The sequence below is a fragment of the Eschrichtius robustus genome, chromosome 3, assembly GCF_028021215.1.
Source record: "Eschrichtius robustus isolate mEscRob2 chromosome 3, mEscRob2.pri, whole genome shotgun sequence".
NCBI classification, from domain to species: domain Eukaryota; kingdom Metazoa; phylum Chordata; class Mammalia; order Artiodactyla; family Eschrichtiidae; genus Eschrichtius; species Eschrichtius robustus.
Genome location: NC_090826.1, coordinates 45,095,628 through 45,118,783, shown reverse-complemented (window position 1 = coordinate 45,118,783; position 23,156 = coordinate 45,095,628). Strand labels below are relative to the sequence as shown.

The window sequence follows — 23,156 nt, the reverse complement described above, 5'->3', positions numbered from 1 at the left end:
CTATCTCCCTACTTAGAGTGCCTACCCTCACCTAACTCATTCTTGCACTTTAAGATGCAGTCAAAGCTCCAATTTTTCCAGAAGGCTTTCTCTGACCACCACCCCCCCCCCCCCCGCCAACAGCCCCTTTACCTCTCTCTGTCCCATAGCAATCCCACTGGACTGTCTATTTGTCCCACTAGATTCCATGCTCCTCATGGGCAGAGCTGATTGCCAGGTTCTGAATCCAGCAGAGATGCAGGATGCTTTTTAAATGACAGAGGAAGCGAAAACAAGGGAATAGAACCAGGACCCTAAAACACAAAAACGGGATCAAGTTCTGTTTTTTAAAACCATGTCACTCAGCAGGGACCATGAAAGGAGCTAGGGAAGAGAAACTACAAGAAATCTTTACATTTTATGTGTCTGCATCAAATTTCCTTAAAAGGTCTCTACTGCTTAAAATAATAACAACAATACTGATAGTAAAACACCTACTAGCCTGGTCCAAGGCTCTCACTTGGTAACCGAAGTAAAGGAAGGGCCTTGCCTAACTACATAGAAAGAGCAGGCCAACAGGCCACAAACCCCAGCTCCCGACTCCCCTACCCAATGCTGCCTTCTACAAAGATTTAAAGAGAGGATAAACCTTCCACAAGGATTTCTACTGCCAATTTTATTTCAATAGTCAACTGTTCCCAGAGAAGAAACTGCTGGTGCCACAGGTGATGTGGAAGAACCGTCCTATTCTCTGAGAACTGCATCAATGCTTATGAACAGACTACTTTTTAAAGCTGGCAATCACTATAAAAACACCAAACAGTCAAACTTTAATAGATTTTTTAAAACCAGAAATGATGCCTATAATGGCTTAAACTTCATGGAGGACAAGTAAAGCAGCCCTAGCGGCCGGAATGCTTATAGTAAAGGCCCCTGGAGAAGGGGCGAGGGGGAGTGGCCAGGCTGACCCTGGGGGACAGAGCAGCAAGGAAGGCTGCTGCAGAACCTGCTGTCAGCACCCTAGTCCTGGCTGCTTGTGCCATCCACCTGGATGTGCTGGACACCTGATGTCTGTGTGGCCCCCAGCTGGGGACCAGGTGGAGGCAGCAAAACCAGAAGGCTGAAGTAGACGATGCCTCCTGTCCTGGAGCGGGACCTAAGGAATGAAAGGCTGCCTCTGGGGGTGAGTCTGATAACAGCAGCACAACTCAGAGATGGTTAAATTCATTCCTTAACGTGAGCTTCCGCCAGTCCCCCACTCCTTACAGCCCTGGCTCTGCCCTGGTGATTTCATCCTCCAAGCTCCTTTTCAACCCCCTGTTATCTCAGGATTGAGAGAACTTAAGCAATCACCTTCCTTCCTCCAATCTTGAAATGGGAATTAACTGCCATCTTACGCCTATCACTATCCTTCCTCCCTACACATCACTGAACAGAGACAAGAAAATTATTGCTGTAACGCCCCCAAGGCCCCACTCTGCTGGCCTGAGGGCCTGGGCCTAGTCGGACTGCTCCTGGGACGAAGGCTGGCTGGGCTCACACGGCCCCTCCGCATACTGGTCATCTGTGAAGGACAGAGAAGAGGGGCTGGATTTAGCAAGAGGGAAAATTACCTGTTTTCAGATGTAAGTTTTCTCTAAGGCATTCTCATCATTCCCAGTCCCTACAGAGAATTAGTTATTCCCACTGCCACCTTTAATTTGCTAGGAGTCAGGACACTGGAATTCTAGCCCTGGCCACATGATACAGATTCAAGTTCAAACTCCAGCTCTGCTTGTCACAAGCTGAGTGGGAGGAAGCAAGCTACTCCCAGCTGTGAACCTCAGTTTCTCCTTCTCCTCAGCTTCTCCTTCTGTCAAAGGAGATGAGGCCATACTTTGCAGCATCAGGGGATTAGGTGAAACAGTAAATGAGAACCAACTTTTACTACCGCCTTCATCGTTTCAGCCATCTTCAGGATGGCCTCATGAAGTAAGGGACCCTTATTAGTCCGCTTGTGCAGATATTGAAACTGAGGCACCAAGGAGTGAATTAACAGGCCCGAGGTCACACCGTTGGCAAGTGCTGGAGTCAGGACTTATACCCAGGCTGTGCGGCACCAGGGCCAGCGTACTTCAAGCCACACTGCACCATCTCCCCAGCTAACAGATCTAGGTGTTGCACACACAGCAAGTGTACAATAGGCCTCAGTTTCTTTTCCTGTGGAGCCTCAGGGGAGGATGGAAAGGGAAAAAAAAAAAAAAATCCTAGAACCTTTAAAGCTGCAAGGGCCCTCAAAAGAAAACCCAAAGCATTTTCACATCCAGAGTTGCAGTTGACCCTCACAGTAACCCTGTGACAGGGCCCGTTTTACAGGTGAGAAGACTGAGATCTAGAGGAGGGTGTGAGTGCCCAAGATCACCCAGTACACCAGTGGCAGAGCTGTGAAGGGCAGGTTCTCTCCAGAGTGGCCTGGGGGAGAGGAATCATCCCCACCAGCCCCCAAACTGGCTCCAGCTGCTGCTCCAGGCTCAGCACGTGCTGTTTCCCCAGCCAGAGAGGCCTGGCACCTCTGGTCTTCTGAACACACCACATGCGTGCCATCCTCCAAGTCTCTGTCCACGGGCACTACTAAGGTGAGGAAATTAGCATTGGACCTGGAGCCAGACAGAGAATTCTGTTGAAATCTGAGCTCCGCCACGGACATATAGGAGAAGCTCTCAGGGTTCTGTCGGTTTCCTCACCTGGGAATGGGGACCCACCTCCCCTAGATGCTCACGGATGGAATTTAGGGAGGGGTGCAAGGAAGAGCTTACCCAGGGCCCAGCACATTTAAAATTCTGTTCTCCATTTCCCTTCTCTGCACATCCACTTCACAATAGGGCCCCCTTCCGCCAGAAAGTCTCCCTGGCACCCCGGCAGCTGGAAGATGGGGGCTCACTCACCAGTGTCCATGTCAGACACGATGGACAGCGAGAAGGACGGTGGCGGGGGCAGGCAGTGGAGCACGGAGAGGTACTGTGGGGGGAACTGGGGCGGCGGCGGCGGCAGGTAGTAGCCGGGCTGGAGGTCTTCCACTGGCTCCACCACCTGTGGGGCACACACAGCAGAGAGCCAGAGGGGAGAGGGTTGGCCAGAAGGGCCGACCCAACGTTCATTCTCCTGAACGGGGGGCTCCCCATGGGGCAGATTCACCTCCGTGGCCCAGACACCGGGGCACAGGGCGCTCGGCAAGCACCTGCCATAGATGACTGAGGCAAGAAGGAACACAGGCACACCTCAGATAAGCCCAGGAGCAGGCGCATTTGCACAGGTCCACAACCTCCTTCCAGCCTTACGACCCTAGGAGGGAGGTTCTACTACTATCCTCACTGTGGTGACCAAAAACTGCATCAGTGAGATGAAGGTACAGGCCCAGGGCCACAGAGCTGGTGAGTGGCAGAGGCAGCACTGAATCCCAAGTTGGCCTGACCCCACTGCTTTGCAACGGAGAAGGATCTGCATGCATCCCGACTACGTGTGGTCCCACCTTCTGCACGTGTAACGACTCAGACTCCAGGGTCGCTGGGCCTGGGGGGTGTCCCCCTTCTAACCGCACAGTGTAGTGCAGCCGTTACTGAGGCAAGGGCAGCTGGGTGACCTCAGGAAAGTGGCTTCAGCAATCAGCCCTTCTGTATTTCTGTTCCTTCTCTGGAAGACGGAAGCTCACCCCACACCACAGGACCCCAAGGCTGGAATGAGGGGACGTAGAGGGGTGATGACTACACAGAAAAACTCAGAGAAACTTAACTGGAAAGACATGAATGGAATAGAAAATTATGAATTTCAGGTGTGGGTCCTATTATTTACCTCTCCATCCAGATACTTCAGAGCAGCCCTTCTTAAGCTGTGTTCCAGAGAACTCTGGTGTCCTACAAGGTATTTCTAAAAGTGCTCTCAACAGTGTTCTTTGTCCAGGGAGTTTGAGAAACCCTGCATACCACCTCCACACTGGTGAGTCGCACACAAGCATATTAAAGGCCTCGAGGCAGTCTGCAAAAATCTCCTTAGGTTAACCCAGCACTTCCTAACTTAATTTGACCACAAGGAAGGGAAGATAAGCCCACTTTTGAGTACCTGCCATGTCCCAAGACCCTGTGCCAGACACTTTGTACGCATTCACACCTTATTGCTGGAATCTATCAATGGCCCTATGAGATAGGACTCTTACCCCCGTCGTACAGATTAAGAACCCAAGCGAGGTCCTCAGAGGTTAGGTGACATCCCCAGGCCATGTGGCCAGTAAACAGCAGAGGTAGGATTGGTCTTTAGGTCTGTGCGATTCCAGGCCTGTGCTCTTTTGTGGGAAGAGAAAAGAGGAAGAAAGAAGTAGCAGGTGGGGCAGGACAGGAAGAGAAGGTGGAAGGTGGCTCGGGGCGTATCTAGGAGGCTGGGCAGGGGGCAGCAGGACAAGGATGAAAGCAATTCATAGGCTCTTGGGTTCGAAGCAGCTTCACAAATAAACGCCTGATCCTCTCTCCAGACGTGAAGGGGGTGCGAAGGGGGATTATTAGTGCTTTAATTCCAAGCTGCTCAGCGGAGTCTCTCCCTGGATCCCAGCTCCTGCCTGGGGCGTGTGGTGGCAGCTCAGGCCCAGATAAACCAACTGAGATCACACTCCTAACAAAGGCCGTCTGGCAGGCCTGTCAATCAGAGCCCTGCCCTGGACGCCAGGCCCCAGACTTCTGTGTGAGCAGACGGTGGGTGTGTGCTCCATTTGGCCAAGGTCCCTCTCTTTGTGTGGAGGCTGGAGACGCCGTGCTCTCCCTGGGCTGCAATGGGGTGGCCGGCACCCCCAAATTTCCGGCAGGGCAGGGGTGGTGGTGAGAGTCAAGGGCCATGTTTGCCCTGCCTCTGTCCTGGCTCTGTCACTGACCAGCTGTGTAATCTGAATCCTAGTCCCTCACTCCCCAGTCCTGTGACCCTGGACAAATACATAACTTCATGGAGCCTTCTTCCTCGGCCCTACAATGAAATAACATTATTCACCTCGAGGGCTGACATAAGGGCCAGTAGGCACTCTGGAAATTATCAAGACCAGGGGTGTTCAAACTTTTCCCCCTTGAATGAATGGAAAATGATTTCTAAATAAAACTTTAAAAGATCTGGAACAGACAGAGGAGAAGCTGCTGAGGTGAAGCAAGAGTGGGGATCCAGCCCCTGCACGCCTGACCTGCCTGGTCACAGCTGCAACCCCACTGAACTGGCTAATGACCTGTGGCTAATGACCTCATTATTAAATGCCAAGCTTTTATCCTTTCTCTTACTCACTTCCCACATTAAACCAAAGAAGCCTACTCTCTTCTCCACCCTCCACCCAAGGGAAACATCTCTGTAACACCCAGGGTTAGGCTTGTAGCTCTGAGGGAGAGAGTAAAGGTAACAGTGGTCTACATTTCCATGAACTTGAACTGCGTCTGAGCCAACCTCCCCCACAGGTCCAGCCTTATGGGGTCAAAGTCAGGACTGGTCACCCAGGCCTCTCACTGTCCTGCAGTCCTGATGGCCCTCAGTGGTTGCCAAAAGGGAGAAGGGTGGAAGGAGCTGGTAACCAAGGTCACAAAACCTGGTCACCCCACCCGTATCTCACACAACAGCTCTGACTTTTACACATCCAGCACTCAAAACTCCAGGCTCAAAAGCACACCAGTTAGTAGCCAACCACTGATCTTATAAAAGGATTAAATTTCATCCATTCTTTCAACAAATATCTCCTAAGGTGACTGGTGTTTGGGGAAGGTTTCCATATTTTTCATGACTAAGCTTAAATGCCAGTTCCTTCTGAAGGCCCTCTGCCGTCTCCAGTGGGATGTACCTTTGGGGCAGGGGACCTACGTCTGCTCCTGGCTCTGCCCTCAAATGTGTGGCTCCAGGAAAGTGATATTTCCTTTCTGGTACCCAGCAAAATGAAGGGCCCTTCTAGCACTGGCATTCCATGGGTCAAGGCTGGTGGTCACTCAGTGTTACTGTGTGGCGGTTCCTTGGGCTCATCTGAAATGTGTCTGTATTCCTTCTTGCCTGAGCTCCCGGAGCCTTTTAACCCATTCCACAGCCCAGTCTGACTTATCTACATGTGTACAGACTTGGCTACACACGTGCATTCCCAGAGGCACACATGGTACAAGGTCAATGCTGTATCCTTCCGACCAGTGCCCAGGACCTGGTACAGAGTGGGCACAACGGCTGGCTTCCTGGGACTGAGGGTCCGTAAAAGCAGCCAGGGTAACTGGGATAAGGCGGAACCTCGAAAAGTCAGGGATGGGACTCACCAAGCCTGCTCCATGGTAGTGGCTGCAGGACACGTGCCGGAAGTCCTGCTGCAGGGGGACCCCTTGGGTAAGGGATGCATCCTGGTAGCCCAGCAGGAACGGGTGGTAGGGCTGCATGCTGGAGCAGCTGCGGTACAGCTTGGAAGGCTCTCTTTCCAGGTACTCAGACCCCACCACATGATCTGAGTTGACGCTCAGAGGGGGCCCTGAAAAGGGACACAAAGAGGTAAGTGTTAAGAACACACGGAGCTAGGAAACAGGGCATCACATTACTGTCTGAAGGTAGCAGTACAATAAACACTCATATCCATTTACGGAGAACTCCCACATCCATTATGCTTTTGACCCTCCCTGCTTTTTAAACCCTTCACCCATGTTCCACTCACTGTTCTTAGGAAAAGTCCTTTGGCACAGCCACGAAGCCCCATGTGGGCTGGTTCCTGCCTCCACTCCAGCCTCCTCGTTCCCGAAAATCTAGCAGCTCCTTCTTTCTCCTCCACCTCAGGGCCTCTGCAGATGCTGTTCCCTAAGCTTGGAAGGCTTTTTCTCCTGACCCCACTTTGCCTCTTGAAGTCCTCAGTACTCAGCTCCTAATCTTCCTTCTGACCACAGCTAAACCATCGATTGATTATTAGAGCTCTATACACCAATCTGTGCAACTCTTTGGTCAGTGGTGTCCCTCTCCCAAGGACAAGATCCTTGAGGGCAAGGAATCTGACTCATCCTTTTCATCACTAGTGTCTGGCACATAGTGCTCAGGGCTCAGTCCCTGTTCTTTGAGGGATGAAACAAAGAAAGGCACTGTGGGGCTTCCCCGGGGAAACAGTGGTTAAGAATCCACCTGCCAACGCAGGGGACACGGGTTCAAGCCCTGGTCCGGGAAGATCTCACATGGTGCGGAGCAACCTAGCCCGTGTGCCACAACTACTGAGCCTGCGCTCTAGAACCCGCATGCCATAACTACTGAGCCCATGCTCCACAACGAGAAGCCACCGCAATGATAAGCCCACGCACCGCAACGAAGAGCAGCCCCCGCTCGCTGCAACTAGAGAAAGCCCGGGCACAGCAACGAAGACCCAATGCAGCCAAAAATAAATAAATGGAAGGAAGGAAGGAAGGCACTGTGTCCATGGAAAGGTATCCTTCTCCTAGAATTGCTGTTTCAGATCTGTCTTCCCCATCTAGTTCTCTAGGGACCTATATTTTCCTAGAATGTCCCAGAAGGCAGAAACGGGCTTCAGAGAGCATCAGGCCAATCCCTTTAGCATACAGAGGGGAGAGACTGCCACAGAAGGAAGGAGCTTGCCTAGGGTTACAGAGTGAGCAGGCCCCCAGCGTCCTGACTCAGACTTGTGCTCTTTCTACCACACTGCCATAGAGAAAACCAAGAAAACACGTGTCTGCACCCAAAGAGAGCCCCTTTAAAAAAGCTTCAAATCTACATGTGACTTGAAATTGTAATAGTGAAAGCCACAAGACCTAGGGAACAATGTAATTTATGCATATGGAGGGAGGGGAGAAAAAATAGGCAACAACAATCATCTCAATAGACTGTCCTGCAGGGAGCAGAGATCGCATTCCCACCCACGCCTGAGAAAGGGCTGGAAGGGCTGCACAGATAGACGCATTGGGGCAGGGCATGGCTGAGGGGCGGGGCCTCTAGGGCACGGAAACGGAGGGGACGGTGCGCAGGCGCAGTCTTGTTGCGCTAGCCCACCCACAGGGACGTCCTGGGGGAGGAGCCTCCAGCCCAAGAAAAGGGCGGGAAGAGGCGCGCAAGCGCAGTATGGTCAGGCTCCCTCGGGCCTCTCCGTGGAGGGGGAGGGGCAGCTAGGTCGACTGGAGGCCATTTTTTTCCTTTCAGGATGGAAACGCGAAAAGCTGTAGCTAAAAGTTAAAAGCCCTCAGAACCACCCATTCCTTTCTCTCTTTTACCTTCTTGCAAAAAAGGCACCGAACCCAAATGCCTACTCAGAAAATGGTATCCCAAAGCAAGGTTACCTCTAGAAAGCATCTTCCCCACCCCCACCCCTTCCCCGCGGGATCCGAGCAGGACTGGGACGCCGGCGTGGGGAGCGGGGAGGCGGCAGCCCGGAGAGGAACCAACAGCAGGGCAAGGCCGCGCGGGGCTCGGGAATCTTACCAAAGTCGGCGAACGGCGGGCTGAGCGCCGGCCGAAGCGGCCTGCGCAGCTCCAGGCGTCCGGGGCAACCCCGGCCTGCGGCCTCCGCCCCGAGCTGGGGCCTCAGAGAACTGGGCATGGCCGCGGCGGCTCGTTCTCTCGGCCCCACGTGGCCGCGGCCGCCCAGAGCTGGCTGGAAGGCACCCGGGCCGGGGCTCGGGCCCCGCGGGCGTCTCTCGGGGAAGAAGGCGGCCGCGCGGCCCTCGGGGCCCGGGTGCGCGACTCCCGAAGCGGCAGGCAGAGGCAGCGTGCGGAAGCTTGAGCCCAGGACAGCGGCCGCGGCCGCGGTCGCGGCCGCGACCCCGGAGGCCAGCTGGGGCCCCTGCACGCACAGGGCCACCTCCTGCTCCTCCTCGGAGGCCTGGTTCGTGAGCACCTGCTGCGCGGCCATGATCTTCTGGCGCTGGGTGATCAGGTAGCACTTCTCGCAGGTGCACTGCTTCCAGCGGCACTTGCCCGCGTGGCCCTTGAGGGGCACCAGGAAGCCATGGTTCCGGCACCGGCAGCACCTGGGGGCACGCAGCATCTTGTCGGCCAGCTTGGCAAGGTCTGCCTGCATAGCACAACCGCTACCTCTGGGAGCTGCACAGCGAGTGGAGCAGCGATGAGCAGCGCCCCACGAGTCGCTCGTGCTGGGGACTTTGGATACACTTGTAACAAAGCGGCTCTCAGTGCGTCCCAGGAACTGCAGCAAGACCCTTGCATTTTCCCTTCCTTTTTTGGGTGCAAAATTTGGAGTTTCTATCCCTTGGTTAATAAGATGCAAGGGATTGGGTTGAATAAGTTCTTCATGGAATGCTATTGCATATATGTCATCTGGATTATCTGACGTTTTAGGCATTTAATTTCCAAACTCTTTATTCCCGCCATCCCACAGACAGAAGCTATTTCGTAGTTTCAAAAAAAGGCGGAGTGATATTCAACGGTGCACAGATTTAAAGCTCCAGAGGAACATATAAACCCATTCCGGTAGAAAAGCATTCCAAGAGGCAAACCGTGTTTCTCCTTCCAAAAGCTGCTGCTTCTGCTGAATTTAATTTATCTCCCCCGCAGGGAAGCAGCCGTTCACAGTGATGCTTCCAGAATATTCTCAAGAGCTCAGTGCAGTGTGATAGCTGCTCAAGGGTGTGCCCTATAGTAATTCCCATTTTTTAAGAGTCTTATTGGTATAGGAATGCATTTCTGGAAGATGGCATATTGCTGTTGTTGATGCCTTCCAAAGTCAAGCATACTTAGAATGCTTTAAAGTAAAATAGACTTAGGATATTTTAGCATGAGCTTGAACCATTGCCTAACTGTGCCATGAATTTAGTTACCTCTGTAAAACAACCCAAATCTCGGGACACCTAAAAAGCTGCCACAAACTTCATAGTTTCCCAAGACTACTAAACTAAATCATTTTTTTGTTTTATAGAAATTTGTGACTCCCTGAGGTCTTCCCCCTCCCCCCTTAGGTCCAAAAAAGAAAGAAAAAAGCTTATGATCATAGTATCAATCATTTTCTTTAAGGAGGTAGTTATGGTTAATACCTGGCGAAAACGTGTGTAATTTTAACTGCCCTTTCTCTGAAGTTCTCTCTTTCGGGTAGCAGAATGGTAGAAGCTGAGAGCCAAGGCCTGGTGTCCACCTTGATCTTCCTGAGCCTCTGGTTGCAGCTGTATTTTGCATTTCTCACCAGCTGCCTGACAGTAGGAAGTGGTTGCCAATCTGAGGCTGATTATGTACTGGAAAGCTGAAAAGAGGTTTCTAAAATCTTTTTCTGCTTTAAAGAAATATATTCCTCATCTTAATAAGAGGGCAAAAAGTATATTCTACCTGTATTATTTGGCCCTTTAGGAATTTCACTGGTAATTTAAATCCATTTAAAGAGATCTAGGTTTGTCTCTGCTTTGTTCTAACACCCTGTATCTTAATTTTTGATTTAAAAAATAAAATATGGTCCCATAGATACAAGGACAGTCAAGCTCTTTTTCTGACTCTACTCAATTCAGAATGTCTAACTTTTTCACCGACCTTGTCAATTGAAAATGTTACTTAAAAATCATATTTTCAATACTACTGTCAAAAAATCTGGGGCATAAGCTGCATTGTTTCATTATGCTGCAAATTATAAGGTCATTTTCTGCATTATCAAATTTAAATTTTTTTTAATATAAATTTATTTATTTTTTGGCTGTGTTGGGTCTTCGTCTCTGCGCGAGGGGTTTCCCTAGTTGCGGCGAGCGGGTGCCACTCTTCATCGCGGTGCGCGGGCCTCTCACTATCGCGGCCTCTCTTGTTGCGGAGCACAGGCTCCAGACGCGCAGGCTCAGTAGTTGTGGCCCACAGGCCCAGTTGCTCCGCGGCATGTGGGATCCTCCCAGACCAGGGCTCGAACCCGTGTGCCCTGCATTGGCAGGCAGACTCTCAACCACTGCGCCACCAGGGAAGCCCCTCAAATTTAAATTTTAACATCAGGTGACATCAGCTGATAAGGCCTAAACAAGAAAACTACTCTCATTTACATTTCATGCTTGACCACCCAAGCTCCCTTCATTTTCCTATTAATGATTTAAAGGAAAATCCTATTCAAAGACAACTATTTGAATTAACTTATTTTAGCCTTGTTAAGGACAAAATGCTTCCATATTTATTTCATAACTTTAGGGGCAAAATTTACCCAAGGTGATGTGAATTTGCATAGTGCTTTGAATTAATAAACAACCATATATCTTTTTAATCAGTAGTCACATTATAAGATGCAGAAACCTCAGGGTTTATACAGTAAACAAATAAGAAAAAAAGAAATACTAGTTTATTTCTCTCTTCCCCGCAAAGTCTCAATCTGTGTAGGTAAATTCCAACAGAGCTTTATTTATTTCACTCTTGGAAATTCAGGCAAATTGATAGTTTTGTTTTATTTAGGTTGATGACTGATTACTTCTTAGGCTGCTGCTGCTATATAGAAATAGATACAGACATACTTCTTTAAATTATTATTTAAAAAGATGGTAAGATGTAAAAGTGAAAAACTGGAAGTCAAAGAAGGATGACAGCAGTAAGTACATAGTAGACCCCTTCCTTCCCCACACCTAAACCTTTGGCTGTTATGTTTAAGAAAGTCTGCATCATCGTAAGCAGTAGTTTATAAAATGACAAGTTATAGTTGCTGGGGAATCACCAGTTTGACTAGTTAACCACAAAGGGGCTGGTTGATGGTCATATCTGAGTTCCAGCTTTAGATACGGCTACTTTTTCCTCGGAGTCCCAAATTTCCTGCTTTGAATGATGCCTCTTCTCTTCGGTTAATACGATTGCTATTCGTAGTGTTTAATTCATATTCATTTTAAAGAGCCCTGTATTATGCAGTACACAGGGGTATCACATAATCATTAAATATTGCATGCACTATAATGTTTCCTCACTGGTAGCACACAAGAGTAAGGAAGGGCTTTTTTGCCTATAGCATCTTTCCCCCAGCGGCTATAACCTAGATATCTTCTATCTTCTTCTTCAGGTTCTCTCTAGTGAGCAATGAAAACTTTATGGAAGATTTTGTAGGGGATAGAGGGGAGGATTTACATGACACATCCTACAGCAGATGCTTTAAAATCCTGCCTTAGCATTTCTGTACTCTCAAGATCCTCCTCTGCTGTGCCACGCCCACTGGAGAGGAACTGGTCTGGTCCCCCCCCACCACCACCTCCCACCCCCACCCCAGTACCCAGCCTCTCTAGTTTTTCTCTCCTTGATTTTTGAGAGTTCTGTAATGGATGTGACTATCTTACTTTTCTTTATGTCTAGTTCAATGTAGACATTCAGTAAATATTTGTTGAATGTACAAATGAATCTTACCTCCCTCTCCTGCCAATGTCAAAGTCATCTCCTTTCTCACCGGCACAGTAAATCAACTTGAATCCACCAACTTTTCCCAAACATCATACAAAACAGAAAGCCCAGAGTGAACAGGACTACTCTCCCGACAAGCAGAATCTGAGGATCAACTTTGGTTCCTTGAGCTTACCCCTTATCCCTGATGGTTTAATAACAGTAATAATACCTACTAGCACTTACTAAGTGTTTGTATGTGCCAGTGATTATTAACTCCTTTATGTGTATTAATTCATATAATACTCAAAACAACTCTCTAAGGTAGGTACTATTATTTTCAGCCCCACTTTACACATGATGAAACTGAAGCCTACAGAAGTTAAGTGTCTTGCCCAAGGTTTTCAGCCATTAAGTGACAGAGCCATGATTCAGAACCAGGAAATTTATCCTCAAAGTCCATGTTCTTAACCATATATCTGCTAGCTCAATATTTCTTCTAAGCAACACAGTGCTCTCCCCAAGAAAGCATTGGTGATTAATAGAAATGTTTGTCTTGTTACATACCCCATTACAGTTGGGGCAAAGGAGGATGAAGGTGTAGCAACTTGGTGAAAATTCCTAGGATGCCCTGCTTACTTGCTTTTCTTTACCCATAGCCAATATTCATTGAGTGCCAACTATGTGCTAAGCATAAAGGACACAGAAGTAAATAAAAAGATAGGATTCTTACCTTTATGTATACTTCCTAGCTGGCAAACCAGGCAGTAAACAAACAATTCCAGATGAAAGCTGAGGAGTAGTGGGGAGACCCAGGATGCTATGGGAGCCCATATGAGGGTCCTAATCTGGATCAAGAAGTCAAGGAAGACTTCCTTGAGGGGCTGATTCCTGAGCTCAGGCCTAAAGGATGAGTAGGAATTAGCCAGGTACAGGAGCAGGAGAGGTGTGTCCCAGAAAGAACAGCATGTTTAAGGCTGCAGCATGGCTATCGTACAGTGAGGTCAGGAGACTGGAGGGAGAGGAGATGGAGAGGTTGAGCAGTAACCATGTGGAGGGAGTCCTTAGAGGAAACTATAGCAGTCACTTTTGAAACTGAGCAGTCACTTTTGAAACTGAGCAGGACCCTGCAGGGCCCTCCGGCATACAATAGCCCCTCCATGTCTCCCGTTTCTTATAAAGAAAAAGGCTTTATAGTCTCCTAGGCCTTCCCAGAGTTCCAAAGAACAGATGCAATCAGTTACTAATTAGGAAAGTGAGGGAATGCAGAAACAAAGGAAAAGCAGTCAAGAAACAATAGTTCAGCAGTAAAACAGAGTCCTAGTTCCTCCTCAAGGGATATACGCAACAATCTGACACGTATCTTTGAGTTATTCTGTAGGAACTGGAACTAAGACCCCCACCCGAGTGGAGGATGGTGATCACAAGCTGAGCAGGAGCACTAGACCCCAGACTGGTTGGAATCAGAAAGTTAATGGTTAAGATTCCTGAAACACCACCCTGTTACCTCACCACCAACCAATCAGAAGAAAGTCATCCCCCTGCAACCCTCACCCCAAATGTTGCCTCTAAAAGCCCTTCCCTGAAAGACATCGGGGAGTTCAGGTCTTTTGAGCATGAGCTGCCTGTACTCCTTGCATGGCACCCTATAAATAAACACCATACTTTCCTTCACCAGTAAAATGGCTTTGCTGCACAGCAGGTGAGCAGACCCAAGTTCGGTTCAGAATCACTATCTAAGACTAAGGAGTGGAAATGACATGGCAGAGCCAGGCCAAACTAGAACCCACATGTCCAGACATCTAGTATCTGTCCTTGGTTTTTCTTTCAGAAGGTGGAACAATAAGTAACTAGGACTCACATAGGTATTGCAAGATTAAAATGGAGCTGAGTGCGGTTTTCTTTGGGGCAGTTGTTCCAGGTGGGGCACACACTTGAGGCCAGTCATGGCCCTGAGCTAGCACTACGCTAGGCAGGGTTGTTCCTCCTAACCCTGGGTCCCTGACCGATTCATATGACATCTCCTAGGAATCTTAAACAGACGAAACACAAAGCAGCAGGGATGGAAGACAAAGGAGTGAGAGAAAAGAAAAATGAGATGAAATCAAACAGAAAGCAGTTGAAGAGATTGTGTAGATAAAGACTGGAACAAACAATTCTGTGGAGCAGATAAGAAGTACAACACCTGGGCAGAGAGGGCATGCTCACAGTGGCACTGCTAGCTGAGTTAGACTCAATAGCGCTGACATTTGTTTTGTTTTTACTTGCTAATTTGATGGAAACAAGTATTTTTACACACACAGAAACTTTCACAGTATATATAACTGATCACTTGTACTTTTGATAGTACTATCCAATTTCTATAAATTTCAAGAAATTTTTTGTCTTAAAGGGTGACATGTCCCTATAAGTACAGTGTTAAAAGGGGCTAGTAGCTTTAATATCTCTGTCCTTTGTTAAAATGCAGATTTGGTTTAATACAACATGCATGAATTTAATGCCAATATATGCAGGATACTGTTCCCTAGTAAAATCAGAGTAAAAAGGAACAAAGTATACACCAGAAACTAGCACAACATTGTAAATCAACTATATGAGAGAAAAAAAGAACAAAGAAAAATGTAATCTTCCTTTCTCTATGTATGTTCCTTGTCTAGTTTCTTAGAACAGTAAATTCCTATTTATCAAAAAAAAAAAAAAAAAACAACACAAAACACCCAGTGTTTCTCCCTGAATTCTGCTTCTATGAGAACAGCAAGCAGACATCAGGAATTTATCTTTCAAAAGACCTTTTCATTTTATGTATAACGTCAGTACAAATTCAGTCCATGTTATAACTGTAAACAGATGACAAGAAATACTGCTCTAGAGACAGGCAAACTGGGTTGAGAACCTGATCATTACTTATTAGCTGTGTTACTTTGGTTGTCATTTAACTTCTTTGCACCTCAGTAGTAGTAGCGGTAGTAATGTTTGTATAATTGCTGCAAATTCCGAAGTGTCTCACATTTATCCCATTTAATGATATTAAGATTTAATGTATGCTTACAGCTTTGTAGGCAATGCAAAGTGTAAAGTGCAAAATGTGGCCTCATTTAAACCACAGAACAACATCTATAAGGGAGGTACATTTATTTTGTCCATTTGACAAATGATAAAACTGAATCTTAGAGAAATTAAGAAATTTCTTACCCAAGGTATACAGGAAGTGTCAGAAATGTGTATGAATAGCCTCCAAGTCTGTATCTTAGTCACTACACTATAGTACCATCATTTAGCTATTTCATTTACTTTAACTATAAAGTAAGATCTCTGATTCTTGCAGGATTAATGAGATAAGGCATTTAGAATATCCAGCACAGCAACCGGTATCTGACACATGGTTAGCACGCATTATGCGATGTCAAGGAAGAGGAAGGGGCAAGGGAATGGAGAATGAGGAGAAAGAAGTAGTACCTCTGGCTTACCCAAGTCTACCTCTAACCAGAAGATTCGATTCAGCTGCACCACCTTTTTGTGGTGTCAGGCTCTCCAAGCACAGATTAAACCCAAGCTGTCCAGTACCATAGCTATGAACCCATGTGGTTATTGAGCACTTGAAGTGTGGCTAGTCCAAATTAAGATATGCTGAAAATAAAATACACACCAGATTTCAAAGACATAGTATGAAAAAAAGAATATAAGTATCATTAATAATTGTTTATAGATTATATATTGAAATAATGATTTTTTGGATGTATTGAGGTAACATGGTTTTTTTTGAAATGTGGTTTTTTACTTTTTTAATGTGGCTACCAGAAAATTTTAAATTACATATATGTCTCACATATTTCTATTGGACAGCTCTGAAAGAGAGATTTGCCTGCTCAATCCTCCTTCCATTTCTGAAGACCAGGTTTTCAACAGCAGCTCAAATTCAAGCTGTCTTGCCATTGTCATGAGGAGTACACCGCTTTCATACATCCCTTCCTCATGTTGGCTACATTACCTTCACTAACTTGAATGTACTCCTTGTCATTTCGGGCCTTTCCAATGGGATCAAAACACTCATGCTTTACAATTGGAAATATTTATCTGACTACTAGAATATGTTAGCTAGAAGAGTCTAATAAAGCTCTAGTTTGCATTTTGAATCTGCAGATGCATCGATGTTATTTTCATAGGAATATTTTCATATTTATCTTGTTAGCTATAAATTACCAATAAACTGCTGGGTAAACTCGGAAAGAAAGAAGGGTGTCATTATATACTAAGGTTACACCATTACTGTGATACATAGTCCATCAGATTCTCCTAAGATTCCGATCAAAGGGCACAGGTAGATTATGTACATGCTGCTTGATCAGTGGAGTTCTTTGGAAATTTAACATTGTTAAGAACTCTGGAAACTTAAAAAGTACTTGATGTATGTACTTCCCTCCCCAGAACCCACCACAGGTAAACAGTTATTACCACTAGGAGCACTAATGTTGCTTCACACAAGTAATTCCTTAAACAAACAAACAAAAAGGCATGAAGATCTGTTATGAACGATTTTCATCCAAACATACAGGGATTATTACCTCCCACAACATTCTCTTTAAACATGGTTAGACTGAGTTTAATGAGTCTGGAGATTGTTGCTTTTCCCCCTTTAACTTGCCAGATAAATCAGAAATATTTATTTTAAGAGACAATTTAAAGAACTCCGTAATTCCCAATCTGACGGAGTTTTACAAATAAATCTCAGTTAAATGCCTGTCATTGTTTCCAATCTGGTCAAGCAAAAAAGGGGAAAAAGTATACAATTCATCAGAATAATTAGTTGATTGGGGTTAAATAATTCTAAGAATAAACATTTGACCCCCTGGCACATCACAAACCTCCTGGAGAGAGGAGGATTATAAATTAAATGTACAAGATTTAAAATGGTCCAGATACACCCTGAACATTATTGCAGGCATGTGGGACACATTTAGATAAGTTAAAACCAAGTGTGGGTTTAGAGTTTAGCCATCTTTGATCAGTGGTTTACTAAAGCTTCATTGCTTTGGTGTGAGGATGGGGGGAATGCAGAGCAGCGGGTAGAAAGAGAGGAATAGTGGCAACAGTGCCCCCTGCTGTCCAATGGGCCACCTCCCTTCCTTGAATCAGGGATTTTTAGAGACATGGTACCCCAGAGGATAATGAAACCCTCTTAAGTATGTGGAAGTCAGGAAGGAAAGAACTAACATTCATTGAGGGCCTATAACATTGCAAGCACTGTGCTATCATTTAATTTAGTAATAATATGAAGTTCATTACAAATTCAGGAAAGAATAGGATGAAGTTTACAGATATAGAAACTGCGATTCAAGAAAGATAACTTTTACAAGATTCATAGCTAGAGTTGCAACGAGCCAGGATTTGGGCCCAGGGCTGCCTGGCTCCAAAGCCAGTGATTCTTATGCCACAGCACACTAGTAGTGGCTGGAAGCCACGAGCACAGCTCAGACTCCTATAAGTACACTGTCCTGATTTGCCTGAGACGGAGAGGGTTCCAGGGACACTGGACTTTCAGTGCTACAACCAGGAAAGTCTGGGACAAACTGGGATGAGGTGGCAGCCCTAGGAAGAATTCAATTGAATAAGGCACTAGGCTGGAAGAGTCACTTTGGAAAAGGAAAAAGGCCGCCCGGTTGTCTGTCCTGTTCCTCTCTGTGGCCCCCCCTGCTGTGCCACAGGAGAGCAACCTCTGTTCTACTTGTTTTATGCCATGACATGTCCTGGGGCAGTGTCAAAGAAGTTCACACTTCTGTCACTTAGGATTTCTTCAGTTCCTGTCCTAAACCGTCTAAGTCAGTTGGAATTTAGTTAACAGAATAAATCATCCACTCAAGTGGAGGGGAAAGAGCAGAGACTATGGCATCACAGAAACATGGGTGCTGAGAGGATTAAGGAGGACCAGAAAAGGGGGACAAGTAACAGAATTGACACTCATGGGATGCTCATTAATGCACAGGGCACTGGGCTAGGTGTTTTGTGTGCATAATCTCTTCGTATAACAACTCTAAAAGGTTATAATTAGTCCTAATTACAGGTGTCAAAAATACACAAATAAATGGAGCTCAGAAAGGGGCTAAATAACTTGTCTAAGGCCACACAGCTAGAAAAAAAAGTGAACTCAGAATTTATTTCTGCCCAAAGCATGCGACTTTTTCCACTATACATAGTGTCTTACACATAGTAGTGCTTAATAAACATTGAATTCCCCTTCCCATTCAGTTCCTAAGAACTTAAATTTATTAATTTCAATGTCCTTCATGTGCTTTTTAAAAAAATGACATACCAAAAATTGTATTCTCTAAATGTTTATGATGGATATAGAGATTCACGATGGGGGATGAAGTTACCTGCTTAAGTTCATTGTATATGTTAAAGCTAAGAAAATAACTCAAGCAACTACTCCAGTTCACTCTCACTGATAAGGGAGTTGGCCAACGCCCACGGAGACTGGATAGAACACCGAATCATGACCTGATACATAAACAAAGTAAGCTGTGTTCTTACAGTCTCATCTGAAGTATTTCCTTTACAGTTTTTTAAAATGGCAATTTACCAGTCTAGATTAAATACAAATGAATGTCTGGCAAACTAAACTGTAATTACCAGAAAAACACAAAGGAGGTAGGTTAATAAAGGAAAGTTTTCTGACATACATACTTTGCCTCTGATTCTGAAAAACGACATGAACCGGCAGAGGAAAGTGGAAAGACATACACAAACACGTGGACATAGGGGTAAGGACATCGTGCACAGATATATACTTGTGTAATTGGAGCAGAGAAACCATCAATGGGCCTAAGTATTTACGGCCGAAAATCAAATACCCTACCTGCAAGTTAAAATGTCATGAGAAGAAAGTGAGCAAATATGATGTAGAGATCACAGGACATCTGCCAGATACCTGAACAAACAGAGGTTCTGTAGCAAAGAGGAATAGGCAATTGGCTTTTGGGTAGACAACAGTGTCCGCCATTTATATCTATAAAATGGGAAGAATATCTATCTTGTGCAGTTGTTGTAAGGATTAGAGATATCTACATCACCTGGAAAAGAGCAGGCATTTGAGAAGTGTTTGCTGTTTTATCTGGGAACTCTGTGATTCTGTTTTAGAGCTCATAAAATTCTGTTTGAGGACAATGTAGATTATTAGTTCTGCTTTGGTATATTAATTCAAAATATGCCTGGCACATAATAGAAGTTTAGTAAAAATCTGTTGAATGAATGAATACATTTTAACTTTCTTCTCTTTAAGTATAACAAATAAGAAAACATAAAAGTCTACATCTGGCCCTGTGGAAAGGTCTACTGTTCAACTCAAGTTAGCAGGGAGAATACAGCAAAAGTGTAATAATGATTTCAAGACAGAAGTGTTGCCTACGTTACATAAGTACCAAGGAGATAAACTTAATAGTGGTGGTTTTTGTGCTCTGTAATGCCAAAATACTTTTATAGGCTACTTCCAGTTGTTTCTGACTTTATGGCTTAGTTATTGAACTAAGAATTGTCTAAGAAAATTCTGGTCCTGAAGATTTCTAGATTGGTTTCTTCAACTTGTACATTTTCTTTAGCAATATCTTAACGGTAAAGAACAAGTATCTCATGTGAATGAGATAAGTTGATTTCACCTCAGTTTTCACAGAATAGCTGGTGACCTGTGTTACATGTTAGCAAAACATACAAGTTGTACCTTTAGGAAACAGAGGCCTAAGTAAATGGTAATTGCTATTATTACTCTGGTCCTCTTTACTCCTTGTTTTCTCTAAACTTCATTTTTGGATAGAGTCCAGCATTTCCCCAAATATGCTCCACGGAAGACTACGTCTGTGAAATGTGAATAGGTATAATATAAAAAAGGGCTTCTGAGATCCAGTAAGATTAGGGAACCCTAAGTTAACAAAGTAAAGTTCTTTACTATGGAACGTCTCTTTAAGAAGGGAATCTGCAAGAGGAAGCTCTAGTGTTCCTTAACCTTTTATTCATTATTGGCCTTCCCTTCCCACATCCTTTTTAGACTTTCTTTCCCTAAAGGCCTTTTTCTATCCCCCTGACCCTCCCTGCTCTCCTCCCCCAACCTGGAAATTAAATAACAAGGAATAAGATTTTGCTGGGTAGAGTTGAGTTTTGGAAGGTCTCAAACCACTGTACTAAGATTTTTTTGCCCCTTAAGAACCAATTTTCACCGCCTTAGGGATAATATCACCTCAGTTGAGAATGAATGCTCTAGTACGAAATGCCCCTCGAACTTGTTGGACCACTGACCTTTTTCAAGTGGACCAATATCCTCAGGAACATACTTAGGGAAGCCCTGATTTTGTCAGCATGGGATATTTTAACGCTTCATTGTTCTCTTATGACTCAAGGAGAGAGTCTTCTCTTTAATACTGAAATTCCTGGTGTTAAAAGATAAATTGAGGCATATTAAATATTCTAGGAGTTTATTTGAGCAAAAGTGGATTTTTTTTTAACATCTTTATTAGGGTATAATTGCTTTACAACAAAAGTGGATCTTAATCAGCATCGTTTAGCAGCACCAAACAGGAAGTATTTAGAAGTGCTCCGGTGACAGGAACTAGGGGAAAGACTTTATAGAGATGCTGAAGCAAAGCAAGAAAATTATTTGATTGGTTATAGCTTAAGCGTTTGCCTTATTTGGAAAATCAAAACCAATCACAAACAGCGTAGTTGGTTTCCTTACATAAATTGCCAAAGCATTAAAGTCCTCTCAGTCTAAGGGCCTTGTTTAATTAATTAACGTTGGTATAGGACTACAATAGGGGCTTCCCTGGTGGCACAGTGGTTAAGAATCCACCTGCCAATGCAGGGGACACGGGTTCTAGCCCTGGTCCGGGAAGATCCCACATGCCACAGAGCAACTAAGTCCGTGAGCCACAACTACTGAAGCCCGTGTGCCTAGAGCCCGTGCTCCGCAACAAGAGAAGCCACTGCAATGAGAAGCCCGTGCACCACAACGAAGAGTGGCCTCCACTCACCACAACTAGAGAAAGCCCACAGGCAGCAATGAAGACCCAATGCAGCCAAAAATAAATAAATTAATAAATTAATTTAAAAAAAAAGACTACAATAAGGAAAGGAGTTCAATAAGACTTGTTGATTGAGGAGTCTTGTATCTGCCTCTGCTTTCCCTCTGGCCATCATCCCTAGTTTGTGGTTAGAATTTTACACCAGCCAATTTTTTAAAAAATAATTATGATATAACATGTGTAAAGTGTGTAATGAGCACTAATTTTCAATGTACAGCTTGATGAATTTTCAGAGTTGTATACACATCCAGGATATGTGTTGAATTACTAATCAGAGAACCTTAAAAAAATTCTTGACCTCCCATCATCCACATTCTGTGGCTTTCAAACTTTAGTGAAGTTTAATGAAGAATCCACCCAAGGGAGCTTATTAAAATTGCGTAGTCCTACGCTCAGATTCTCATTCAGAGGGTCTAGGGTGTGATCAGGGATTTTAAACAAAATTCTCCAGATGATTCTGATGCAGGTGATCTATGGATCACACTTCTGAGAAACACTGGCCTCCCTACATGATAAAAGTCAAAGTCCTGAACAGGTATTAAGGCTTTGCCTAATTTGACCCAATTCTATTTTTTTCAGTCTCAACCCTTGCTGGTTTCCACCATGCCAAATTACTCACCTCTCCTCAGTGGGTCATGCACTCATGTTTCCCCTAATCTGGAATTATCTTTCCATTCTTCTTAATATAACCAACTCCTACTCATCCTTCAAGACCTCTGAGAAGTCTTCTTAAATTCATCAGGCAGAATTAGTTGCCCCTCATTGTTCATCCAGAACTTTATTCAAACTCCTGTCATAATACTTATCACACAATACCAATTTTTAATCTCCTTGTTTAGACGTAAGCAAGAATATGTCTGGCTCTTTGCTAAACCCCTAATCCTGCATAGGGGCCAGCACACAGTGAGTGAATGAATGAATATATGCTACTTATTTACACGTGGAGTCATTTACTTCTCATTTTCCAGGCCAATGAGACTGCAAGCTCCCTCAGAGGAGAGAGGATTTCTGACTTTCGTAAACTCCAGAATCATGGCAGGGATTCAGTAGTCAATGAAAAAAATACCTAATGAATGAAAATAATCAGCACCCTTCTCTCAATTTAGTGAGAACCTCCATGCTTCCTAAACCTTCATAACTCTTGGAGGGAAACAAGAGTGGAGTGTGGGTGTTGGGGGGAGATATCTTTCCCATCTGCAAAAGAAGAATGTTAGGTAAGGCTGGAAGCTGAGGGACTGGGCCTCCAACGCCAGGTTCCTGGTTCTCTCTGCCCATTCCCTCCATAGAACACTCTGTGGCCATGGAGATGACCATTACCATAAGCGGGCAGTTGAGTGAGGACTCCAGAAAAGTCTTTCAGGAAGGCAACGGTGCATGGCGACTCTTCGCCCTCTCACTCACCTCCTTATCTATTTACTTGCCTATTCATGTGTTTACTCGTGTTTGTACTTGTTGATTTATTTTTTTAGCATCTTTGTAGAAGACTAAGCCGCTGAGCCGGACAGAAGCCACTTTAGGAACGGAAAGCCTGACCCACCAGCGAAAGTGAGACCTAGGGACCACTGACCATTGGGTAAGAAGGGCTGAGGGGCGGGATTCCTGCCGTTACCAGAAGCCCATTCACCCGAAGGCGTGGGGGCGGGGCGAAGGGCGGTCCTGGAGGTGAGGGGCGGGGCGATGCCCCTACTTAAAATTTCAGGAGCGGGATTGCAACCCCAAACAGCCCAGCCGATGGTAGGGGGTGTGCAGGTGCAGGTAGAACGCGACTGAAGCCCTGTGGGCGCCAGCCGGCCTGTTCCTCACCCTGACCTTGGGGTTGGCGGGCTCTCGGGGTTA

The 23,156-nt window shown here is 45.6% G+C and overlaps 1 protein-coding gene and 1 pseudogene across 1 annotated transcript; one reads left to right on the top strand and one right to left on the bottom strand.

Annotated features, from left to right (window-relative positions):
- Positions 1-1,478: 1,478 nt before the first annotated feature.
- On the bottom strand, positions 1,479-9,007 carry DMRTB1 (DMRT like family B with proline rich C-terminal 1). Its single transcript, XM_068537537.1, has 4 exons — positions 8,410-9,007; positions 6,267-6,472; positions 2,904-3,048; positions 1,479-1,543 (listed from the first exon to the last, which is right to left on the bottom strand). Exons 1-4 carry the CDS (start codon positions 9,005-9,007, stop codon positions 1,479-1,481), a joined length of 1,014 nt encoding a protein of 337 aa, XP_068393638.1.
- Positions 9,008-23,051: 14,044 nt separating this feature from the next.
- Positions 23,052-23,156, top strand: part of LOC137760570 (solute carrier family 25 member 3-like) — a 51,557-nt pseudogene continuing 51,452 nt past the window's right edge.